The sequence below is a fragment of the Micropterus dolomieu genome, linkage group LG09 (genome assembly GCF_021292245.1).
Source record: "Micropterus dolomieu isolate WLL.071019.BEF.003 ecotype Adirondacks linkage group LG09, ASM2129224v1, whole genome shotgun sequence".
In the NCBI taxonomy this organism is placed as follows: Eukaryota; Metazoa; Chordata; class Actinopteri; order Centrarchiformes; family Centrarchidae; genus Micropterus; species Micropterus dolomieu.
In genome coordinates, this window is record NC_060158.1 from 18,736,904 (window position 1) to 18,760,507 (window position 23,604).

At 37.9% G+C, this 23,604-nt stretch overlaps 1 protein-coding gene across 1 annotated transcript in view; it reads right to left on the bottom strand.

Annotated features, from left to right (window-relative positions):
* Positions 1-1,699: 1,699 nt before the first annotated feature.
* The window catches only part of calcr (calcitonin receptor), a 51,599-nt gene continuing 29,694 nt past the window's right edge, over positions 1,700-23,604 (bottom strand). The window contains exons 3-21 of the mRNA XM_046059163.1: positions 22,337-22,484; positions 21,941-22,048; positions 18,892-18,977; positions 18,627-18,786; positions 18,339-18,449; positions 18,113-18,225; positions 17,044-17,116; positions 16,786-16,896; positions 15,951-16,063; positions 14,970-15,135; positions 14,763-14,873; positions 14,414-14,526; positions 12,062-12,153; positions 7,926-8,052; positions 3,998-4,151; positions 3,109-3,169; positions 2,880-2,946; positions 2,478-2,696; positions 1,700-1,771 (exon numbers count right to left, since the gene is read on the bottom strand). Coding sequence (XP_045915119.1) covers positions 1,700-1,771; positions 2,478-2,696; positions 2,880-2,946; positions 3,109-3,169; positions 3,998-4,151; positions 7,926-8,052; positions 12,062-12,153; positions 14,414-14,526; positions 14,763-14,873; positions 14,970-15,135; positions 15,951-16,063; positions 16,786-16,896; positions 17,044-17,116; positions 18,113-18,225; positions 18,339-18,449; positions 18,627-18,786; positions 18,892-18,977; positions 21,941-22,048; positions 22,337-22,484 — 2,205 coding nt within the window. The remainder of the gene's footprint in view (positions 1,772-2,477; positions 2,697-2,879; positions 2,947-3,108; positions 3,170-3,997; positions 4,152-7,925; positions 8,053-12,061; positions 12,154-14,413; positions 14,527-14,762; positions 14,874-14,969; positions 15,136-15,950; positions 16,064-16,785; positions 16,897-17,043; positions 17,117-18,112; positions 18,226-18,338; positions 18,450-18,626; positions 18,787-18,891; positions 18,978-21,940; positions 22,049-22,336; positions 22,485-23,604) is intronic.

Genomic DNA, 23,604 nt, shown 5'->3' on the forward strand with positions numbered 1-23,604 from the left:
ACCCTCTCGTTCCCTTGTGACAGTTTGTGTGCTCATTGACCCTGCATCACCCAGAAAGTGGCCTCGCCCTTTAGACATACTCTACACTCGCTTCTTCTACTGCATGTATTATTTACATCGTTTGAGAAGATGCTGTTGCGTTCTGGCTTCTCATTTATGCGCTAATACCTGATCAATTTATTAGGCTGCTTGTATAAAATGCAACTCCACAGTAGGTTGCTAGTTGCTGTGTTACAGAAACTTCACGCTGAATATTTAAATATGTTGCTCTGTCGGGTTTTTTTGCATCTGTGCCCTGTTTTCTTGGCAACTCATCTCAAGGAAAAATCTCAGCGTCACTGTCTCTTTTTAACAGATAATTTCCCTTTTTATTTGCTATATTTTACAAAGGTCTGTTAGTTTTAAGCACATACACATGTTTATTTGTAATTACCTGATGCAATTACCAAGGCATTTACATCACCAGTGAGTTTAACAACCCCAAAAAAATGCCTAATTTGACCTTACAGCACGTATCATTGGTGCTTTGAGCTTGAAAGTATCTGCCACACAGTGAATCTGCGGAGGCAAAAACGTCATCATAAACCCCAGATCTGGGCTTTAATGGAAATCTACCTTATTCGTTCGGAGAAATGTTTGAACCAAGTTAAGGATGCTCTCAGTGAGACAGCTGCAGACAGACTTAAAAAGCCTGACAGTAGGACTTGAAAGGAGAGTCAATTTCCAGCAGGTCTTGGAAAACACACATTTATAAACTGTCTTACACTTCACCTGACTTGACCCTCCTGCTTTCACTGTCACAGCACTAGATTGGTCTCAGCAGAGACAAACAGCACAATGCTTTACAACGTCTTACACTTCACCTGACTTGACCCTCCTGCTTTCACTGTCACAGCACTAGATTGGTCTCAGCAGAGACAAACAGCACAATGCTTTACAACCTGTTATCTTTGCTGTACTGTTCTATGATGTGCTGCTATGCATGGTGTTAGTGTCTTTTAATTTTGTTGTTCTGTAAAGCACTTTGGTCAGTCATTGGCTGCTATAAAATGTGCTATATAAATAAAATGAACTTGAACTTGAACTTGAACTGTTACAACTGGACTAATGACAGATGTAGATGTCTCTGTGAAGTTACAACTATTTTACTTAAGTAGTCAATGCCAAAACCCAACTTTGAGTCTGTGCTTGGGTAACTTGTCAGGCACACATGTAAGATGTAAGAGATCTGACCTGTGAAAAACATAAATTAAAACATTTTTCCTGATAGAGTCTCATACCTTTGCCTAAAAGGCCAGTGTTATTTTGTCACACCAAAAATTTTACTTTTCCTGCAAATGATATTCTTAAAGGCATAGTTCAACATTTTGGGAATTACACACTTGTTTTATTGCTGCCAGTTCCACGAGAGCATTTATCCCACTCTCATGACTGTCTGTTAGATGTAAAGCCAGGAGATGGTAAGTTTAGCTCAGCATAAAGACTGACCACAGGGGGAAGAAGCTAGCCTGTCTCTATTCAAAGTTGTTAATTAGTGGGGTTTAGAGGTGCTGTTAGAAATTTATACCTTTGGGCACAGCTAAGCTAAAATAACTGTCTCTTTGCGCTTGTTTCATATTTAGCCTTCAGACAGGACGGATGTTGAAGCCATCCTTTAACTCTACACAACATTGTGTAGTACTGTAGAGAAACCAAACTGCTAAAGTGTAAAGACATGAACAGTGCTTACCTCTCCGTTGAAGAAGCAGAATATTGTTGCCACCAGTAATCCCTGAAAAAGCCAAACATGTAGACATAATTAGCTCTTTTAAAGCAATGGAATTTAATTATCACCTTTTTTGCAGTGAGGTAGGACAGCAACTTCACAATCATTTAGAGTGCTTTTTGAAAAGAAAAGTGCAGAACAGAGAGTATCTGATGGCGCAACATAATGCCTAACTGGTAAGTGAATGAAGTGAAATTCCATGGCCTGCCTGCCTGTTGTTTAATTAAGTGCCTAACTGGTGGTCAAGTAAAGTAAATGGAGTGCCTAACTGGTTCTTTAAAGGGTAGATCAGCCGTGAATGACATCAATCAATCACAATAACCACAAGGCTGAAAACAAGGTTTATTTGTATGGAAACTTTCAAGCATGCCAAACGTCTAAATCTTGAGTCTGATCTGTGGGCATTGGCATATACGGGCTGTGTTCGGGATCATCATCATCATGCATGCATACTGACAATTTGGGACAAAAACATAAACATTGCTATTAAGTATAACTTTCAGTATTAAAGGTGCATTGAGTACAATGCGTACGTAGATACTTTTCTCTTTAATCAACCAGAGGTGCAGAACACTTCGACCCACAGGAGCAGTGAAGCAGCACTTTTTTGCTTCTCAGTTCACTTTTGAATTACCCTTGAATTGAACTCCTACCTGTTACAAAAATAGACATTTCAGTAAATTCAGTGCCTTGCTGTCAGGTCAGTGCCTACCTGGTAGTGCATGAGTATGTGCATGATGTACTCGTAGACCTCCCCAGCTAGCCTGTTTTCTGGCCTCCAGGGGAAAATGACAAACTGTATTCCCAGTAGGGGCACCAGGATCAGCGTGGCTCTCACTGCCTTCATGTACATGTTGGACTCGGCCCGGTGTGTGTCTCTCAACTTGGTCACCAGCACTCTTATAATATTTAGTAAAAAGAAGAGGTTCACCTGCAGAAAGTAAAAAAAATATATAAAACAAATAAAGTAGCCATTTTTCTTTTCTTCTCATCTTTTACACTTTAAGAGCCAAAACTGCTACCAAAATAACAAACCAATTATCTTTTTTTTTTTTACTTTTAGATCCAAGCATTTCTTTTTTACTGTCTTGAAACAGTGGATTAGCAGACTTACAAGAAGAGCAGCCACGATAGGACCATGGACTGCATAGAGCAGATGGGTTTCCACACTCATCCAACAGCTACAGAAGGAAAAACATATCAGTCAGTGCTGTCTGCTGCCCAAAATACACATAGTCACACACATACAAAAACATGCACACTCTCGCTCACTGCTGCACACAGTCGAGCACGTATGTAAACATCTCCTGTTTATTTGCAGAAGTTTCTGGAACATTACTCACTTGTCATCGAAGTACGTTTTCCTTGCCACGGCGTGGATGGATGCGGGCACTAGAGGAAAGCCTTGGAAAGCAAAAAGATGGCGGCCATATGAGGTCTTGAGTGAGTTTAGTGAAATTCATTTGTCTTTTGTGCAACAGTAAAAGTGCGGTTAGCTTGGTCAGTTGTTTTGTTGGTCTTAGACCTCCTCATCAAATACATTTTTACTTTGCAAATCTCTGCATATATTCTTGGAAAAGCTGATTCTCATTCCACAAACTTTCCTATTGTAATTTTATTGCTCCAACCCTAAAAACAACACTGCATGTTTAATTTCTTGTAACAATCCTGTCTAATTTGAAATTGAAATACCCACTAGAGGCTGGGCTCAGTCTGCTTTTTACTTTTCGTGTGGATATAAACACATTAATCCATGTATCCAGGTCCATTTTCCGTCACCATTGAGACCCTGCACCATATTGGTCACAGATGGACCTGACTAACTGGCCGTCCTAAACACACACACACACACACACACACACGGTAAAAACAGGCCTCATGTTTAATGATGACCATCCATTTAGCTCCATCGCTTACTTGTTTGACAGACTGCACCCATTATTCCTTTTTTGAATGAGGTGATAAACAGGACAGCATTAAGCAATAAGCGATAGGACTGCCGATAAAGCTGTCAGCATGTCCAGGGTTACATACTGTACGAAGATCGGGTGGATACGAGTAAATTGTGGTTGCTAGATTCTGTCTCATCTTATTGTACTGCTTTTTGATGAGTTTTCAAGCTGTGACAATGTCCATTGTCCAGTGAGGGCATAGAAAAATAAGTCTTTACAGATATACTAAAAGAGGAAAAACACCGCAAATAGTGTTCAAATCAAATGTAGACACACTCACCCCAGCCCAGGAGGTAGTACCAGTGCAGATGCTGCTCCTCTGCAAACACAGCCACCACGATAAGCGTGTGCAGGTAGATGCCTTCACAAAGCATCCAAAAATAATTGCAGCCCAGCATGTACATGTGGAAGAAGTGCAACACTTTACAGCCAACCTGCAGAGAGAGACAAAACAGGAATATCTATTATGTTACGTTTTTGGCTTTCTTTATTAAAATATATCTATTACCACAATTTAATTTACACACTCCTGACATCATCTCAGCTGGACACATCCAAAAAAATATGTTATAGGTTGTTTTCACACAAAATCAGTAGCCAGTATTACTCCTTGCAGACAGACAGAATGTATATTTGTACCTTGTTTTCACACAAAATCAGTAGCCAGTATTACTCCTTGCAGACAGACAGAATGTATATTTGTACCTTATATAGTACTATGCAGTTTTCTATTCATGCATTCAGCATAGTACGACAACATGACAATATGACAACATGTCACATTATGTCCCTTTGATTGAATCATTACTGTAATTTCTTGAAAGAGATGACTTTGATGACATGACATATCGTTATGCCAATCTTACTTTATCTAAGCACAGTCTACTGATGCTATAATTACCAAGACACTTATGGATGCGGCATAAGATGTAATTCTGCTAATGATTGCTACACACAAGTTCTAATGAACCTGATTGTTCTGGCGTATTTTCTGAAAATCCCAAATTCACTCTTAAAAATAATTTTTCTTCCACAAAAGTTAATAGCAAGTTAATTTCACATTTTCTTATGCATGCCTTTGGTAACTTTGAGACTCATTGTTTCATTTCTTGGGAAATGTGTTAATGAGACGTGTTCTTGGACGTTTGCTTAATCGGCAAGCTCCTCAGCCAATCATGTCAGCTGTGTTGGCTGCTGCTTGCTTGTCCCAACTCAGATGGCTTCCTTCCCCTGTGCCCAAATTATTGGCTCAAATAAAAGCCAAGATGGCTGCAAATGGTAAAACCAAATTTGGAATCTAGAAACTTATGGGTATCAAATTGTTACAATACATACATGTTTCCCATCAGTATGTGGTACATCTCAACAAGTACAATATCATACTATAAAGCACAAGATGATACTGTATAGTTTTACAAACAACATTTAGTTAAATAAGCTTTTTTCATGTTTTGCTGATTCTGCTTACTACTGGTTGTTGTTGTTGCAGGTGGTTTCAAATCAAGTTCCCAAACAGTTGATAAAGGTGTCCCACAAGGCTCAATATCAGGCCCCCTGACATTTACTCTATATATAAATAATATGTATAGAGTGCCAACTGTACATTGTCCTTTTTTATGTTGACGATACCCCAAACCAGACTTTTTATTCATTTCCTCTCTTGTTAATCGTGCTAAACCCCCAAAAGACACAATGTTGGCACATCACAAGCATACAAACTCTTAATGTTCCTACTCTGATCCAGGCTCTCAATAGAAATCTAATCGATACAGTACAGCATTAACATTACTTAAGAGGAATTTGGTTAAAACAAATCCTACAAAAAAGTCCTACAAAACTCATGTTGACAATGCAATCAAAAATAAAAATTCTGAATTGGATTCTTATACAGGAACATACGTTGTTTCTCCTTTCAAAACAGTAAAATGCAATTGATTTGTATTCTGAAAAAAAACACCAATGAATTTATTGCTTTCCCTGAAACACATACTGTACATGGAGAACATAACCAGAACAAACCTTCGCATGAAAATATTTTTTTCAAATATCCACATCAAGGTTTCTGGTTCGCCGTCCTGTGTTAAAAGAGCATGCATGCCGCCACAATATAATTCAAAGATGCTGGCATTGCTATTAACTGCTGCTGTCAGGGGTCTTCTTAGCTCAAAACACACAACAGTCATTCACTTTTAAACTTTTAGCCATATGTCTCTCCTCACTTTCCTACATTCCCTTTCCACTTGAGCAATCTCCACTATTACAGACATGGACTTGTATCATTATGAGATAGGTGACTCACTTTTCACTCATTCACAACTGTTTTGCATTGCATCTAACCAAGGTTTGTGTAAAGTTACCGACAATGGTCTGGTTTACAAATCAAGCTGCTATAGATCATGTAGATGTTTCTCATGTTTTCAGCCTCCTCCCTGGTTTGACATAAGCTTTGGGGATTCACTCCCCCACACTGTTGGCAGGCCAAACCAGACTCTGCATCACCACACCAGAGAGAATAATGTTTTCTCTGTGAGAGCGAATCTCCACCATGATCCACCGTTCCTAAATCACCAGTTCAGAAAACAGGCTCATAAGTCTCACTATGGCAGCAGTAAATTTCTAAAATGTTTCCCAACAGACACCCCAACCACTGGTGCTTGTGATTACTTTGCTACTCCCCCTTGAAAAGCAGGGCCACGTGACAAATTGTGTTTTGACATGTAGCGTCGAGTTAGCACAACTTGACAGTTCTATGGCGGAAAGTAACAGATTCAACACAAACCTTCTTAACATATGGCGAGGAGGAGAGACTTGAAAGCGAGCCATTGTGCAAAAATATATATATTTCCTCACACTGATGATGATGGCTGTCATTCCTGGCTGCTTTCTTGGATACGTTCAGAGACGGGATGTGAATAAAGACGGCGGTCAGGATGAGCCAGAGAGATTTGGTGAATGCATGAAATGCAGCAGCAGCAGGATGCTGAATCAAACCCAAGGCCAGCTGAAGCCTCCACTGTCTCCTGGATGTTTCTAGTACTTTGTTGGGCCAGAGATACTCTAGCTGAAAGCAGGCTGAGGCTAATTGGATTGTAAGCACTGTGAGCCAACTTCCACAATCCTATCTCTTGTTTTTGTATTGCACTTTGATCATCTGAAGTTCTCTTTTTTAATTTAGTTTTTGCACATTAACATTTTCAGAGGATGAAGAAATTTGGATTTTTTTAGTAGCAAGCAATATTCTGACAGTTTTTCATTAACTTGGACTTGCCTGAGTGTGTTTAAATGTAAACAGTTCTACATAAAAGTAAAAATATGATAAATCTTTTTTGTTTTGGAGTTGGAAGAACTGCAACAACTTTTAAGACGCACCAGGCACTGAGTTAATAGGCATTCATTATTTTTATTTCCAAAAAGGAGTGGTTCTTGAAAAGTAACACACAAATTTATGTTCAGGCCTGATAGTAAGGCATTCCTACGAGACAGGTTTATCATCTCTACCAAAGCAGACCTCAGGGTTTCAAAGAATTCACATAATGCATTCAGTGAAAGCTCTGACAGGAGAATGTGGAAGAGAACAAAAACTGTCAGTTGACTGTGTAACACTGCCAACATATGGCTCAATGAGATGAAATACTAATTAGGATTTTTAAAAAGTCTTGTGCAACTTTTAAAAAAAATTATGAGCAACTCCATTTAAATTTAGCTCCCTCGCAAATTATTTTTAAAAAGTTCATAGAAAATGTTATTTCTTGCAAAAAAAAATTTCTGACAAATTCTGGACTATAAAATTTTGTAAAGTCAGTCATGTTTAAATTAAATTAAATGTAGTACTTTTGATACAATAACTTTTCCTCTAGTGCCATTATCAGGTCAAAATTTTAATTTGTTCCACATTTTGATTTACCATTGGCCAAATACCTGCAAAATTAATGACGTTCACCTCACAATTTGTGTTTTGTGCTAATAAGCAAATGTTAGCATACTCAAATGCAAACCTAAGATGGTGAACACAGTAAACAAAGTTAAAACCCACTAAACATCAGCATGTTAGCAATTATATTATGAGCATCTTAGCAGCTAGCATGACTGTGACTAGTCTTGTTTCACTTAAAAAAACAGATATGTTGTGTTTCCATTCCATATGGCAGTGCGGACAGTAACACTTGTGGTCCTCCTGATAGTAAATATTCAACAGAGGACGTACTCACCGGGTTTCTGCCCACCACTTCAGGATTATTGACCACTGCTACGAGGTAGATGATGGTGAGGGCTGAATTGAGCACATACGAGCAGAAGAGGTTCTTGTGCAGAGTGATCCTTTGGCAGCTCAGACTCCTGTGTGAAGAGAGATGCTATCATTGAGTTTGTGAGATGCAGGCATGCCAGGACATGATGTGATAATAAAAAACAAAATAAAAAACACCCAAAGGTGGGAGTAAAGTCTCTGGTGACGTACAAAAACACGACATTAAACAAGACACAAAATGCAATGCAAAAATGACAAAAAGAACTCATGACAGGCAGGTTAATCATTTAATGAAGTAGTCAGATGTTGCTGTAGTCAAATAAAATATCAAATACTTTCATCTCAGAAAATTTTTGTAGCTGGTAAAGAGATCCCTGGGATCTCAGCTTGATTGCCTCTAAATTCTCTGTACTGAACTGTACATGCTAGAAACGCTGTTAAATAATGCATTATGGACCCCAAGGGTGTATCCTCATTACCTCAGCTGGCTACCCAGAATTAATAGCACAAAGAAATTCTTGACAGGCAAAGTGAAAATAACTATTACAATAAGAATTGTTACGAGCCATTGATAACCAGCTTTATTGTTGGTAATGGTTAAATAATGTTTTAATTAAATGTACTGTAGCTCACAGAGTAAATAAAAGCTTGCACCAATTATATTTTATAATATAATAATAAAGCCTCCTATAAATAAGTCCTCAACATGCAGTTTAAGAGGTTATCCTTTCATACCAATTTTGTCTTTGTCAAGTCATAAAAACCCCAGAAACCCATGAAAAACAGGAAGAGCGCTAAATTTCCTCAAGCCCAAGACAAAACAGCATATACAACTGCACGTTTTCTTATTCAGAGGCTATGGCCATCTTCAGCAGAAAAACACTCTCACTTTTAGCTACAGTCATAAAAGGAAATGCAGGAGCTGCTTATACACAAGATTTTTCATCTAAAAGGGGATGTCAAAACACAGGTTGAATCCTTATGGCAGTGTTTTTTGGACTGTCACAGGTCCTAATGTCTACAGGTTGCCTGGTCAACCACCTCTGGTTTTCCACAATAAGCTGGAGTATTTTTATGTGGGAATCCTGACAGTGTTGTAAATAACAGAGTAGCGCAGCTGTACACCATCACATACCACTGTAAGCTTCACATCTGGATCTTATAATACAACGTTAAGCTTCCAATATTTTAAGTGTTTTGGCTATAAATTTGGTAAGTTAAAAAGGAAAAAAGAAAAAATATGATTTTCTGCAACAATAAATGTGTTACTTTGTTGCCATCTTAATTTGTTATGACTTTGATCTAGATGAATTGTGAAAGTCCCGCTGAATTTCTGTGTAGCTGAGGAAAGAGTTTTGACTTTCAGTGGGTCTTGGGGTTTTGCGATAATGCACCTGCCCTAAACATGGCCACTAGATTTATGAGTGTATAAAGGTTTGCAGCAAACTTAGGGTCTCTTACAAGATCTGTTCTGGATAACAGCTGCGTTTAGGAGGTCAACACCCTTCAGCAAGTCAATATTTTACAAGTGCAGTGTTCGAGAACAACAGGGCCAACAAAACAACTTCCAAATATTGTCACGGAACATAAAGTAAATTTTTTCCCCTAGGCTCCATTTTTAAGTTTCGTCACGGATATCTGCCTGCGTATAAACGTTATGACGCCATTAAAAATAATGTTGATTAAGTTCATTCCTTCCAAAGTTTCAACACTGCACGACTTTTCTCAGGCCTTATCATTTACAAATTTCACATACATTAACTGAATATTATACCTCATTTCCCCTTTTCCACTTTGTTATTTGAACTATTATCAGGTTGAATTTCAACAGCAGTATCTAAATTAATTGTGCACTTTTTCCCTGTGGGATTAAGCGCTACGTTGGGATGAACTACCCTAATGAGCAATGCACTCAGGTGCACAAACGCATTCAATGGACTTCACAGCTCTCCAGTTTTGAATCCTAAATATCCATGAAATAAATTTGCAGCACAAGGAAACCAAGTTGGCATGAAATTAGCGACAGTTAGGTTGTGTATAAATTACACCTGAAGTAGCAGAACTATTTTCAGGTTGATAGTTCATTCATTTGTGACAGCAGTGCGACAGAGACGATTTTCTGATTATTGTCTTCAGTGTTAATATAACACTGTGCTAACATTTGAGTCACTTTGAGATCATTTTACTTGCCCCAGAGCAGCTCTAAGAGGGAATAAACAATCCACAGTTTTGATTATATTATAAAATGTGATTGAAACATAAACAATCATTAACACAAAAAGCCTTTGTGTGTGTTGCTCTGCGGCAAGTGAGCGTATAAAACTGTTAAATTCACTCTGCTGATGTGGACAGAGGCAGAATGAAGATTTTGCTGAACGCAAATAAGACTGAGAAAAAAAGCACTGCTCAAGATGAGTAATGAGTGGCTGGAGGAGACTGTAGTGAAAGCCCAACACAATCTGTGTGCCTGTCAGATTCGGTGATGATAACATGATTGAGCCTCTGAGGGCAAAGCTCTACGGTGGCCCTGAGAGGCCAAATGCACTGCAACTTAAGAAAACATACTCAAAATGTTCACAACACAACACAGTAAGACAACACAACACAATCAGAAAACACAATGGAAGTGTTTCCAGGGGACACTTTTTTTGCCGCAACAGTTTAATGAGAAAACACAACACATTAAAACAACACAACACATTGAGTTATTGTGTTGTGTTGTCTCATTCTGTTGTGTTGTCTTATTGTGTTGTGTTGTCTTAATGTGTTGTGTTGCCTAATGTGTTGTGTTGTCTTAATGTGTTGTGTTTTCTTAATGTGTTGTGTTGTCTTATTGTGTTGTGTTGTCTTAATGTGTTGTGTTGTCTTACTGTGTTGTGTTTTTTTAATGTGTTGTGTTTTTTGTTAATGTGTTGTGTTTTCTTATTGTGTTGTGTTGTCTTATTGTGTTGTGTTGCCTAATGTGTTGTGTTGTCTTAATGTGTTGTGTTTTCTTAATGTGTTGTGTTTTCTTAATGTGTTGTGTTGTCTTATTGTGTTGTGTTGTCTTAATGTGTTGTGTTGTCTTACTGTGTTGTGTTTTTTTAATGTGTTGTGTTTTTTGTTAATGTGTTGTGTTTTCTTATTGCGTTGTGTTGTCTTATTGTGTTGTGTTGCCTAATGTGTTGTGTTGTCTTAATGTGTTGTGTTTTCTTAATGTGTTGTGTTTTCTTAATGTGTTGTGTTGTCTTATTGTGTTGTGTTGTCTTAATGTGTTGTGTTGTCTTACTGTGTTGTGTTTTTTTAATGTGTTGTGTTTTTTGTTAATGTGTTGTGTTTTCTTATTGCGTTGTGTTGTCTTATTGTGTTGTGTTGCCTAATGTGTTGTGTTGTCTTAATGTGTTGTGTTTTCTTAATGTGTTGTGTTTTCTTAATGTGTTGTGTTGTCTTATTGTGTTGTGTTGTCTTAATGTGTTGTGTTGTCTTACTGTGTTGTGTTTTTTTAATGTGTTGTGTTTTTTGTTAATGTGTTGTGTTTTCTTATTGCGTTGTGTTGTCTTATTGTGTTGTGTTGCCTAATGTGTTGTGTTGTCTTAATGTGTTGTGTTTTCTTAATGTGTTGTGTTTTCTTAATGTGTTGTGTTGTCTTATTGTGTTGTGTTGTCTTAATGTGTTGTGTTGTCTTACTGTGTTGTGTTTTTTTAATGTGTTGTGTTTTTTTAATGTGTTGTGTTTTCTTAATGTGTTGTGTTTTCTTATTGCGTTGTGTTGTGTTGTCTTATTGTGTTGTGTTGTCTTATTGTGTTGTGTTTTCTTAATGTGTTGTGTTTTCTTAATGTGTTGTGTTTTCTTATTGTGTTGTGCTGTCTTATTGTGTTGTGTTGTCTTATTGTGTTGTGTTGTCTTATTGTGTTGTGTTTTCTTAATGTGTTGTGTTTTCTTATTGTGTTGTGTTTTCTTACTGTGTTGTGTTTTTTAATGTGTTGTGATTTCTTAATGCGTTGTGTTGTCTTTTTGTGTTGTGTTAATGTGTTGTGTTTTCTCAAGTACAGCTACATGCTCTTACAGTATTGTTATTGTCTTACATGGAGTATAAGAACATGGCATCGAATCCATTACCTGAAGTAGAAGAAGATGGCCAGAGAGATGAGCAGGGAGGCTATGGATAAAGCATGACCCACAATTGCCATGTAAAACAGGATGTATGCTGACTGTAAAAAAGCACAGACAAAGAGTCGCCTGTGAAAATTCTCAGTCAACCAGGCCGTAGTTATCCAAGGTGGGTTAAAAGAACCCCCTTGGATGAGAGGAGAAACATCTCTTCTTCAACCAAGTCCAGTTGCCCATGATTTTAACCCACCTTGCACATAAAAACAGGACTGAGTAATAGGAAATACATGTGCAGCATTACTACTTAGGAAAATCAGAATTACAGCTCAAGTCAAGTTATACAGAATATTATGGAAATGAGGTGTCACATGTTGTGGAAAAGAAGCATTTATATGGGACAAATGCATTCTTTATACAAACTTAAGCATGTAACACCTGACACTAAATAAACTGACATTAATGTTACATTTTGCACACCCCAAGGAATAAGAAATCTCACATGAGTCCTACATATGTAGTTGTGTGCATCACTTCTATTACGCAATTTTATTCATCATTTTAATTCATGAAATATGGGTGCCTGGTTACGCAGCACACATACAAGTAATCAGACAGCTCTTTCTCTAGATTCCCCAGTTCCATTTTAATTATATTATTTATTATATATATTTATAGATATTTTGAAGACAAAATACAAACTTAAATATGCCATTTCTTGATATTGATACCACTTGTTCACTCAACTTTGGTTAGTACAGCATAGTAGAACTAGTGCAGCCAACAGCTCATCAAAATGCCAAATTAGTCTGATCGCAGTTCCACTTTTGCAAAGCTGATGGATAAAATGTAAGTATGACAATAAGCCAAAACCACAAAAGTAAGCCAAACCACAACTACTTTAAGAAATGCAGATATTTATTGATTACATACTGAGTAATACAATCTGATAAATGAAGATTGCTAAAACAAAACAACATACCATTTGTTATCTGGTATAAAGAAACAGATTGACACTAGAATAACCAAACCATGCATACATGAATGAATGGTAATCTGCTATTTGTGAGAGTAAAATAAGATTATGAAGACTCAGTGTAAACAAATCTGGAGAAATGTGGCAGAATCTAAGAAAGGATCAAACTACACCAATGTTTTTGCTGTTTTTGATGTTGGGGTCCTTGCTGGTGAAGGAAATAATTAAAAGCTTATCTTAAAGTCTTATCAGAAAATCATTTAACATTTAATTGCCTTATTTGTCTTTGGGATCATACTTCTGAGGCTGTTTGTTCACAGACGTTTCCTGAAGCTGTGAGTCTGAGTCAGCAAAGATCAGGTTTCTGTGGTAACAGGTGGAGCAGCTGATTTCTGGATCTGATCGATCAGCAGACTTTGAGTCTTTCTCCCAGGTTTGCCAGGACAGCTGGTTCAACTGCATACTCTGATTGGATGGAGCAAGATGGAGCTTCTTGTTTTCTGAAGTTTTGTTTACAAGTTGCCATTATTTGCAATTGGTCATTTTCCCTGTTCAACATGGGAGAGCAGAATAGAGTTTTACTTTATTTTACGGTACACTAATAAGACATAATAAATCATACTTTGTATCAAACTAGACTAAAACTGGAAGTAATATGTTCTTTATTAAACACACACAGTTATACCCTAATTAGACACCATACACCTAAAGTAAGCTATAGAATTAGAATCGGTCTGTAATGCCTTATTAGACCCAAAATATACTATACTTAGACACAATTACACTGTTATTATCATTGTACCGTAAAATAAAGTGCAACCCAGACTTGTTCACGCTAAGATAGCGGTGGCTAATCATCAGCACTGAATATGGAAATGTATGTTTAAATTTTAAAATTTGGCACAGTGCAGTGTCACATATCGAACCAATTGCTGTCATCAACCTGTGCTGTTAAAATTTGTAGGCAAATAGTTAAGTTACATCAAAACACTAACAAAAACACTTGCAGTTGTCCAAACTTCATTTTTAAACTTTCTTTTCTACCAAATAAACACATGCGGCATTAAATGGCAGCTTTGCCTTTGGATGATGCAGAACATGTGTGATCTCACCCAGTGCATGTACAAGTTACTTCTCTAAAAATGTGGATTATCAGAGAGTAATGTGTCTCGGAAATATGCATGTTAATAATGGTGTCTGGTATATTATTTATAGGTAACTACAACTGAACTACATATTTTTAAGTTTCCATATTTTCTCCCATCTGCCCACCCTCCAAATACCGGAGGACTTCATGCAAGAAAAGAAATGATTATGCTGACCCATTCCACTTTGACCACAAAGCAGTAGATCTATGATAGCAAGCTACTTTATCTTAATTTAATTACCTTCAACTTTGCCTTAGTGTTTTCGTTGCAGAGTGTGTAGTTGGACCAAGTCCTGTTGGTATCCGGGTGGCGAAACCACTGCCCGTCCTCCCCACAGTACTTAGTGGCCTTTTCTGAAAGTAACAATTAAGTAATAAATAGAGTGTCTCCACCAACAATTTCCTCGCATCCATAAAGTTGTGTCCACATGTTTAGATTCTTCTAGCCTTGGTGAATAATTCAAAGCTATTAATATTTCATAGTTCTTAAAAAACAGTCAACAGAGTGTGAGAGGTGAATTCATCATGAGAGGTGAACAAGGCATCAGCAGACCATTAAAAGGGCAATTCTCCTGCGTCCCACTGCTCACCTGTGGGGTCGAAGTCGACAAAATAATTGGGACAGTTTTGAGAGGTGTAAGTTCCCGCCGGAGTGTCGTCCCAGCACAGCCAGCCATCCCAGTTGCGATTGCAGTATGGCCCTGTAACACCAACAAAGCAACAGAGAGTTAATCATTTTCAGTGGAGAAGTACAATAACAGAAAGCCACAATGAGTCTCAGTAGATATTAAATCTACCTGATTTGTTATAAGGTGGATTTCGATTCATTTTCTCGAAGCACTTGTACTGGCTGTCAAGGATTTTCTTTCTCACAATTTCCTGCTCTTCTGGGTTCACCATGGGGCTAACTGTGGCCTCATCAGCAGGCTCAACCTCAGTGTCCCCTGAGAGCTGGGTGGCTGCCTTCATTTTAGTGAAGTCAACATCACACACACACAAACACAGAGTCATAATCTTTTAAACTAAACAATTGTTAAAAACAAGCAAGAAACACAATTATAGCACATCTGTGGAGAAATTTTACTTTTAGAAGAAATGTGTTTTGTCTGGTATTTCTTTTGTTGACAATGTGTATTTACAGCTGTGGGTTTTGTTACAGAGGTGAGCAGGACACAGTGCAGTAAAGGGTCCCTCAATCAAAAAAAGGTGAGAAAATAAAAAGAAATAAACTATAAGAAAGCTATATTTTTTGTTTTTATATGTCTATATCAGCCTAGATAATCAAATCATATCAGAAACTGTTTATTGTGCTTTCTACAATATTCTAACAAAACAACTGTAAATGTAAATTACTACATTATTAATGCACTCCCCCTACTTAAAATCACATATACACTCACTGAAAGACATCATCTAGTTGATGATAGATAATATATTTTTTGCATCAAAAAGAGCACAGCACTTCACTGCCTTATCTTGACTGATGTTCAGTCAAAGAATAAATCAAATTATTTCCGGCTCTAAAAAGATGCAGTAATTCTTCAGCCATGAGTAGTGTCTGCATGGATTTTAAAAAGTCAGGGATACATCCCATCCCCATTGGAAATTACATCCCTGATACCTTTATAGTATGTAAGGCTAATCCCTGTGAAATCTATGCGACTGTATGATAATTTGATACTGATCTGAGGTTTTAGTATTGGAAGCTACATAGCATTTTATAATTGTGGAGGGGGCCATATGTCTTGTAATTACAGGAAAACCCAGCAGTACAATACCTTCAACTTCTCCTTAGTGTTGACAGCACAGAGTGTATAGTTGGTCCAAATCTTGCTGCTCTCTGGATGGTGAAACCACTGCCCGTCTTCTCCACAGTACTTAGTTGCCTTTTCTGAATAGAACAATTATGTGATAAATATACAGTGTATACCACATTCTCCAAACAATTTCCACTCCTATATAAATCTGTGCAACTGTGTCTATAAACCTTAGTCCCTTATGATTTAGTAAATAATTCATCCTTAAAGGGATAGTAAGTGATTGTGATTCAATACACTTTTTGTTAAATTCAGCAAATATTTCCTCACGGTTTTCTAGCTCTCCGTTTTGTGTGTGCTCTGAAAAAAATTTGTTTTTCCTACAAAGTCCTGGTTCTGTAAATGGAAAACAAACTAAATGGTGTGGACCTTGCCACACAAAATAGTTCAGCCAATCAGCAACAGGTGGCGTAAATGCTTGTGCACAGGAGTGATGGGGATAGGGGGGCAGTGTGAGAGTTCTATACACCGCCACATTCGAACGTGCTGGAATCGAGGCTTGTGAAGAAGGAGAAATGAGAAGCAGCAAAAGAGGGAAAGGTCTGAAGAGTATAAAGAGAAGAAAGTTATATTAAATTTGAAAAAATTTTTCTGAGGGAGCACTGAAGGGAGGGTTGTATTTGTTTGGCAGTTGAGTTCAAATATCAACAATCCTGCAGAATCACTTACTCTCTCTCTTTAAAGCAATGACTATTTTATAGTCCAGCCTCTTCAAATACTGTCAGTAGAAAGTCAGATGAGGTTAACAAGATGTCAGCAGACCTTTAGAGCAAAACTTTTGGGTCACACTGCTCACCTGTTGGGTCGAAGTTGGAAAAATAATCAGGGCAGTTTTGGAAAGCGTAGGTTCCTGCCTGAGTGTCGTCCCAGCACAGCCAGCCATCCCAGTTACGACTGCAGTACAGCCCTGCAAAAAAAACAAAAAACAACATGATTATAGGCTTCTTGTTCACATGCGTGTGTAAACATAAATCCTCAAATAAAAGAGCGTATGTCCAATAAAAGTATTGAACAACAGACCACAGGTACACTTTTCAGTAGACAGTATCAATACCTGATTTGTTAAAAGGTGGTTCTCGATTCATTTTCAGGATGCATTTGTATTCATTCTCAAGCATTTTCAGTTTCTGTGAAAAGAAAGTAGATGTTTCATCATTACAAATTACAAAACATTGTAAAGACTAACCCTAACTCCCAACCATTATCAACACTGATCATCGATAATCTGTTGTAGCCAGACCTTCAACTCCCATTACTGAAATTCAGCCACAGTAGTGTGGGCTGCAGTCTTACTTTGAAGGGAAAAGATGTCAGAGTCTAACATTGGTGATCGAGAAACTTGTGTCTGCTCAAACCAGAATCTAACCACAGGTGTCATTTCAGTAGTTAGGTGTTTTCAAACCCACATCTGCCTCAGCATTTCCAAGGTTCAGGATCCATATTTTGTGCTAAGAAGATCTGTATGAACTTGTTCCCACAATAATAACAGTACAGTAACTTGTTCACAGACCACATGGATCTATGACCATATGATAATAACTTATTAGCATAAAATAATATCTTGTTCCCACCAGCTCAACATTGCTGAGTCTGTTGGGTGTGGCGAAGCTGGAAGCTCCGCTGGTCTCAGTGGTGAACAAATGTTTTTTTCCCTAATCCACCAAGTGTTGGTATAATAACTTATTTAAGTAATTATACCTTCAGTGTGGTCTAAATTGGTGCACATTTGTGTACTAAATCCACTTTGTGCCTTTACAATGGTTTGAAAGGTACGCATCTCCTCTCATGAGGATGGTATGAATGTTTAAACTGTATTTTCAAATGCAAATTTTTACTTGACTAGTACTTCTATTAGTTTAAGTGTACATAGTACAAGTATTATACCACTATTGTACGGGCCATTATTGTATACTGTTTAATTATATTGTATTGTATACTGTGTACTTTTATAGGTACTATATATGGTTGAGGTCTAATTAGTGAAAGCTAAATGCATATTGCATATTTTAGAACTAGGGAAGATGCCACATGTGCTGAGGACAGTACTGTTAAGCCTAGTTACCAAGAACCTGTATGTAAAACTGTACCACAAAGTTTATTACATTGACAGTACTGTACATTACCCTAAGCCTCTTCTCATGGGTGATTGCACAGAGTGTATAGTTGGTCCAAATCCGTTTGGACTCTGGATGGTGAAACCACTGACCGTCCTCCCCACAGTACTTATTTGCCTTTTCTAAAAAGAACATGTGATTAAGTCCAACCTCTAATAAAGTCAGCAGAAGATTAAAGGTGAATTCATCATGAGAGGGTACCAAGATATCAACAGATATCAGTCTTACTGCTCACCCGTGGGGTCCAAGTCAGAAAAATAATCAGGGCAGTTTTGGGAGGCGTAGGTTCCTGCTGGAGTATCGCCCCAGCACAGCCAGCCATCCCAGTTACGACCGCAGTATAACCCTGAAACACCAGTCACAAAAAACAAAAACATGTTTACAGACCTCTTGTTCATAAGTTACCCTAACCCTAACATCACAAATCTGGTCATGCAGAAATCGTGTTGATGTAAAATAAAAATCATTTGTCGGTAGACTAGAGTTGCATAGTGGGTTTCAGTAGTACAGACAGTGTCAGTACCTGATTTATGGTATGGTGGGTCCTTCTTCATTTTCTCCAAGCATTTCTTTTCATTCTCAAGGATTTGTTTTTCCACAACACCACCTTTTTCTATGTTAACCCCTGAGGCGTCTGTGGTTGGCTCTCCTGCTGCATCCCTTAAAAATTGGGGGACTTCCTTCTGAGAAATAAAAAGATCAACGTGCAAATTACTGATGAGAGCAATTGAGGCTAGCTTCATCTCGTTCTTCCATTAACTGCAGGGAAATAGCCAACAGCCAAATACCTCTAATTTCTTCTTTATAGCTGGTTCACAAGAGGACCCAGTTTGGACCCAGTTTCCCAATTCGTCACAAAATTTGGTAATTTTTTCTGTAATGAAAAAAAAACATGTAATGACTGAATTGCACCTTCACAACAGTAATCCATCAATAAATATCCCGAAAGCTTCATATACTGTATTGAATTTCTTGTAGGCACATTATTGCTTCTGTTTGAGGTTCATATCCAGTAGGAAATCTCTATATTATTTGGCTCTCTCTTTGTTTTTCAGCAGTAGTATGTTGGCATCATCCAAACACATAAATCAGACCCTGGATCTTGGCATTACTGAACAACTGCGATTAATTTAACTTGGCACGCATCATCAAACGTTATGTCAAACAGAAAATTCCCTCTTTGGAGTAATTTCAAACCACATGTACTGTAGAGCCACGGCTGGGCTAAGAATGAGATCACATTATTCCTGACAACAATAACCATTGCCCGACTGCCTAGTCTTCTCCAACAGCTCATCAACTGTTCAACAACCACTTCCAATTGCACGTCTCCCCTAAAGCCTCATATCAGCAGCATCAGCTTTCAAATAAGAAGCCATAAGGGGACTCTTAACGTCACAGGCATTTTGGGAAGATCCTTTATGAGCCGTCTCTTACAAAAACACCTTCTCTCTCTTCTCATTCATATTCTCTCTCCCCATCCATCTCTCTGACTCCAACTTCTCTGTCTTTTTTGTAATCCCTCTTTTTTATGCTTCTCTTTTTCTCTATATGTACCCTTCATTATTCTGTCTGCCCTCTTCCTCACCTTCCCTCTCTCCATCACATCTCCTAAATCAGACCTGACTTGACTCTGGATATCTTCAACTAGACAGCTTTGCATTCCTCGCAATGTAAAAAATGCTCATACACTAGAAACTACTTCCATCCAAACATTATGTGTACTTGCATAATCAATTCCCACAGTCATTATCAATTTCAGTAAATGCCTGTTTTCATTCTGTCTGATTAAGGACCGAATAGGCTAATGATTACCTTGTAAGTTTCCTATACTAGCTGTCCTTTACACTCAGAGTTGTGTAAGTCTTTCTCCATTTTAACATACAGAAGTAGTGATTTCTTTTTTTGCAAGGTTATAATTTTCGGCACAGCTGTGTTTGAGCTAAATGCTAACATTAATTTGTTAATATGTTCACAAAGTAATGCTAATGTGCTGATTTTGTCATTAACCAAAGTATTAGACAAATTCAAATTGGTGCTAAATTAAAAGTCAAGGGTTTGCCAAAGTAATTACAATTTAACCTGAGATGGAAATAAATGATGCTACCAAATGTCATGGCATTCAATCCAATAATTTTTTAAACGTTCCCCTAAAAACCAAATATGCGCACCTGGTGGCACTAAATGAAAAGTCAGGGTATCACCAAAAGCATTAGGCAACATCCTCTGGGAACCATGACTGTATTTACAGAAGTTGGTGCCAGTCCACACAGTAGATCTTTGACTGGTCTGGCGCCACATAAAGTTATTAGGATTCATTCTCTTGGCAACATGATGGGATACTACCATATCAGCACAGCTATAAAATAGGCTATTGCACAGCAGAGTAGGCCTGTAGGGCAGGTCGATTTTGTTAAAATTCTCTGACTTTATTCTCACAGAATTGCAGGATAGTTTCTGAATAGGCAGAAAGTTTTGAACATGAGCAAATAAACTGCTTAAACAAAGGAGCTATTTAAGTCCAGGGGTTTATAAATTAATTAATTATAATAAATGAATTAATTTATCATTATTGTGAAAAGGTGCCACATAAAGAGGTTACTTCCCCAAGAAAAAGACACAAAAGAGGAGGAAAGACTACATCATGCCTGTGGGGGCTCATATGTGTTGACTGACAAACCGTTATTGCCATTAGAGCTGCTAGTGTGGCTACAACAAACTTGGTAGTTAGCAAAAAAGAGTAGCAAAGAGCACAACCTACAGAACAGAACAGAAAACCAAAGAAAAGATGCCACAGTATTGGCTCCGTTGTTTGATTCTTTGAGAAGGTCAAAAGCCCTACAGCAGAGAATGTGGCAGGTTACCACTTTTTGAAATGATTGATCACTTAAATCTCCCTTTAAATAAGGAAATATTTACTTACTGCTCAACATAAATCACATCTGACATGAAACTGGAATAAGCACAATATGTCTTTGTACAAGCTAACCATGGCAGTACACCATCACTAAAGATCTGGGGAATAGAAAAAATGTCACCCTTTCCTAAAGAGGTGGAGTCGTGAAGACATCCCCTCACTTACCTGCAGAGAGGTATATTGGATTCACATTATTAACAAATGTAGAACTGAATTTGTAATGTTTCCTCCAATTTGTTGTACTTGATGGTAATTTTAATCTCTGTTACTCTAAGAAGTGTGTGTGTTGTCTCTGATGTGGAATTAATGCATGGGGTGTGGCACTTGGACATTGACTATGAAAACTCCCATTCTATGATTCATTGTCCAATAGATTTAAAATCCCATTCAACCTATTAACCAATGACAACTGCACAACTGTTGCACCTTGACTAAATACTGTATGTTGTTTGCCACTGTTTAAGTCAGTTTCCACAACAGTTTGCAGTAATGAATGTCCTTATGTTAATCACCATGTGATAAACATAAGGACATTAAATCAATTTAATGTCCTTTAATTTAATAAATAACACCAAAAACATAAGGAGTAGGTTTGGGAGAAGCAGAGTTATAAAAAAATATGCCTGCATGGATTTCATTGGACTGCTAGTCGGATGACGAATGAGCCAATGTTTGTGACGCATGTATTGAACAGTTGATGGCAATCGGCTACTGCAAGCACTACCTCACTGCTCTCCCTGAGCTAATGCTATTCTTCATTTTATATTTTGCACTCAAAGTGAGGAGTTTCTTTACACTGTAAAATCATATTATAATATTCTACTGTTGCAACTACAATATATGCAGTTCTTGCATTATGAGTTGACACAAACTCAAAACTACTAGCAAAGCACAGATATTTCAAATCAAATATTTCCTACCAGTTGGGTCCAGGTCAAGGTGATCTGGACAGTTTTGTGTTACAAATGTCCCAGCCGGTGTCTTATCCCAGCACAAGGAGCCATCCCAAATACGTCCACAGAATGTACCTAGAGAAAAGAATAAGGACAAAAGTGTAATGTCACACATTTTCTGAGTATCTCAGAGTAACATAATTTCTCTACAGCCTTGGAAGTGATTATAAGCCCACAGCTTCTACTCCAAAAGCCCTTTCAGGTCAGTCTTAAACCACTGCAACACTACCATTACCTTGAACAAGAACAACAACAGTGTTCTGATCCCAAACCACCTCCTTACAACATCATTACACATGTGATGCTCTCCCAGACGTAATCGGTTTGGTCTTAAGAAGCCTTAAAATGATTTGGGCCTCTCACCGGTTCTGTTTTCTTGGAGGTATTGGTTGGATAGCTCAAGACATTTGTATTGACCCTGGCTCACCGCCTGGGCCTGTCCCTCTGTCATGCTCTGTCCGGGCCTAAGCGATGGGTCTGAGATTGACTCAGCACCTGCCGCCGCCCTGCACTGTGGAGACAACACGACACCAGAGGTGAGAGGAAGCAAGGAGGAAAACATGTGTTAAACTGACAGTGTGGAGTGTAGATGGGGACTTGTTAGCGTGTGTGTGTTTTGTGGTTGCTAATATGATCTACATTCCCTTGACTGCCAAAAATAAGATAAAGCGTAAATATTACCTTACATGATAGTGTTGGCTAAATTTGTAATAGACCATTCCACATTTTCATCATACTTAGATAAAGACACTCACCCTTACATAAGTTAAAAGTTCTGAAGCATCGTCAAAGCTGATCTAATGAGGATTTCACTCTGCTTTGAAATTCTAGTCATTCACTATTCATATAACTCATTAAAGTGTGTTTGGGAGCTCACAAAAGAAGTTAAGCAGCTGCATTTTCATCAAATGAATCTTATCTTTGCTCTATTGTTTGTATTTGGAGGTAGCATTTAAAGTGAATAAGCCTGCCGTGTGAAATGCTGATTTTGATAATTCTGCTCACTGAAGGATAAAGAGCCCATTTTGCTGTGACTTATCTCACAGATTTTTTGGCTGAAAATTAAGCCTCACAGAGTGCCAGGCTCATGCACTTGCATTTTCTGAATTATTTGAGGAATTTTAATACATTGCCGGAAAGACTGTCTGCACATGCCTTATCACAGTTGAGATGCAAACCTCCTACCTCTGTCTCTTTGTGGAGGGAAAAGGAATTCTCATTAGACCAAAATATCATTCTTCCCATCTGATAGAAGCTTGTAAAAGGCATAATTCTTAATAAAAAACAGTGACTTTCATGAGAAGGCTGATGTCCCATGTAGCAGTTTAGCAGCCGTACATATGATGTCACTCCAAACATTGAAGTAAATGACGTCATACATACGACCACCAGGCCACCACCAATATCAACAGATGAGTTGTATGAGAAAAAAGAAGAAAAAAAAACTTCTCTCACGTCAAGGCCTTTCCTCACCTATTACGTTTCATTATTCTTCCTGAATTGATATGACAAGACCACTCGAAAAAGAAAACATAAAGCAGAACAGCATAGATACATCAGGCATAAAACATTTGGCAGGGATACTATCCAGGACCTCAATGTCAAGCTTGATGCTGAACAGCAAAGGAAAT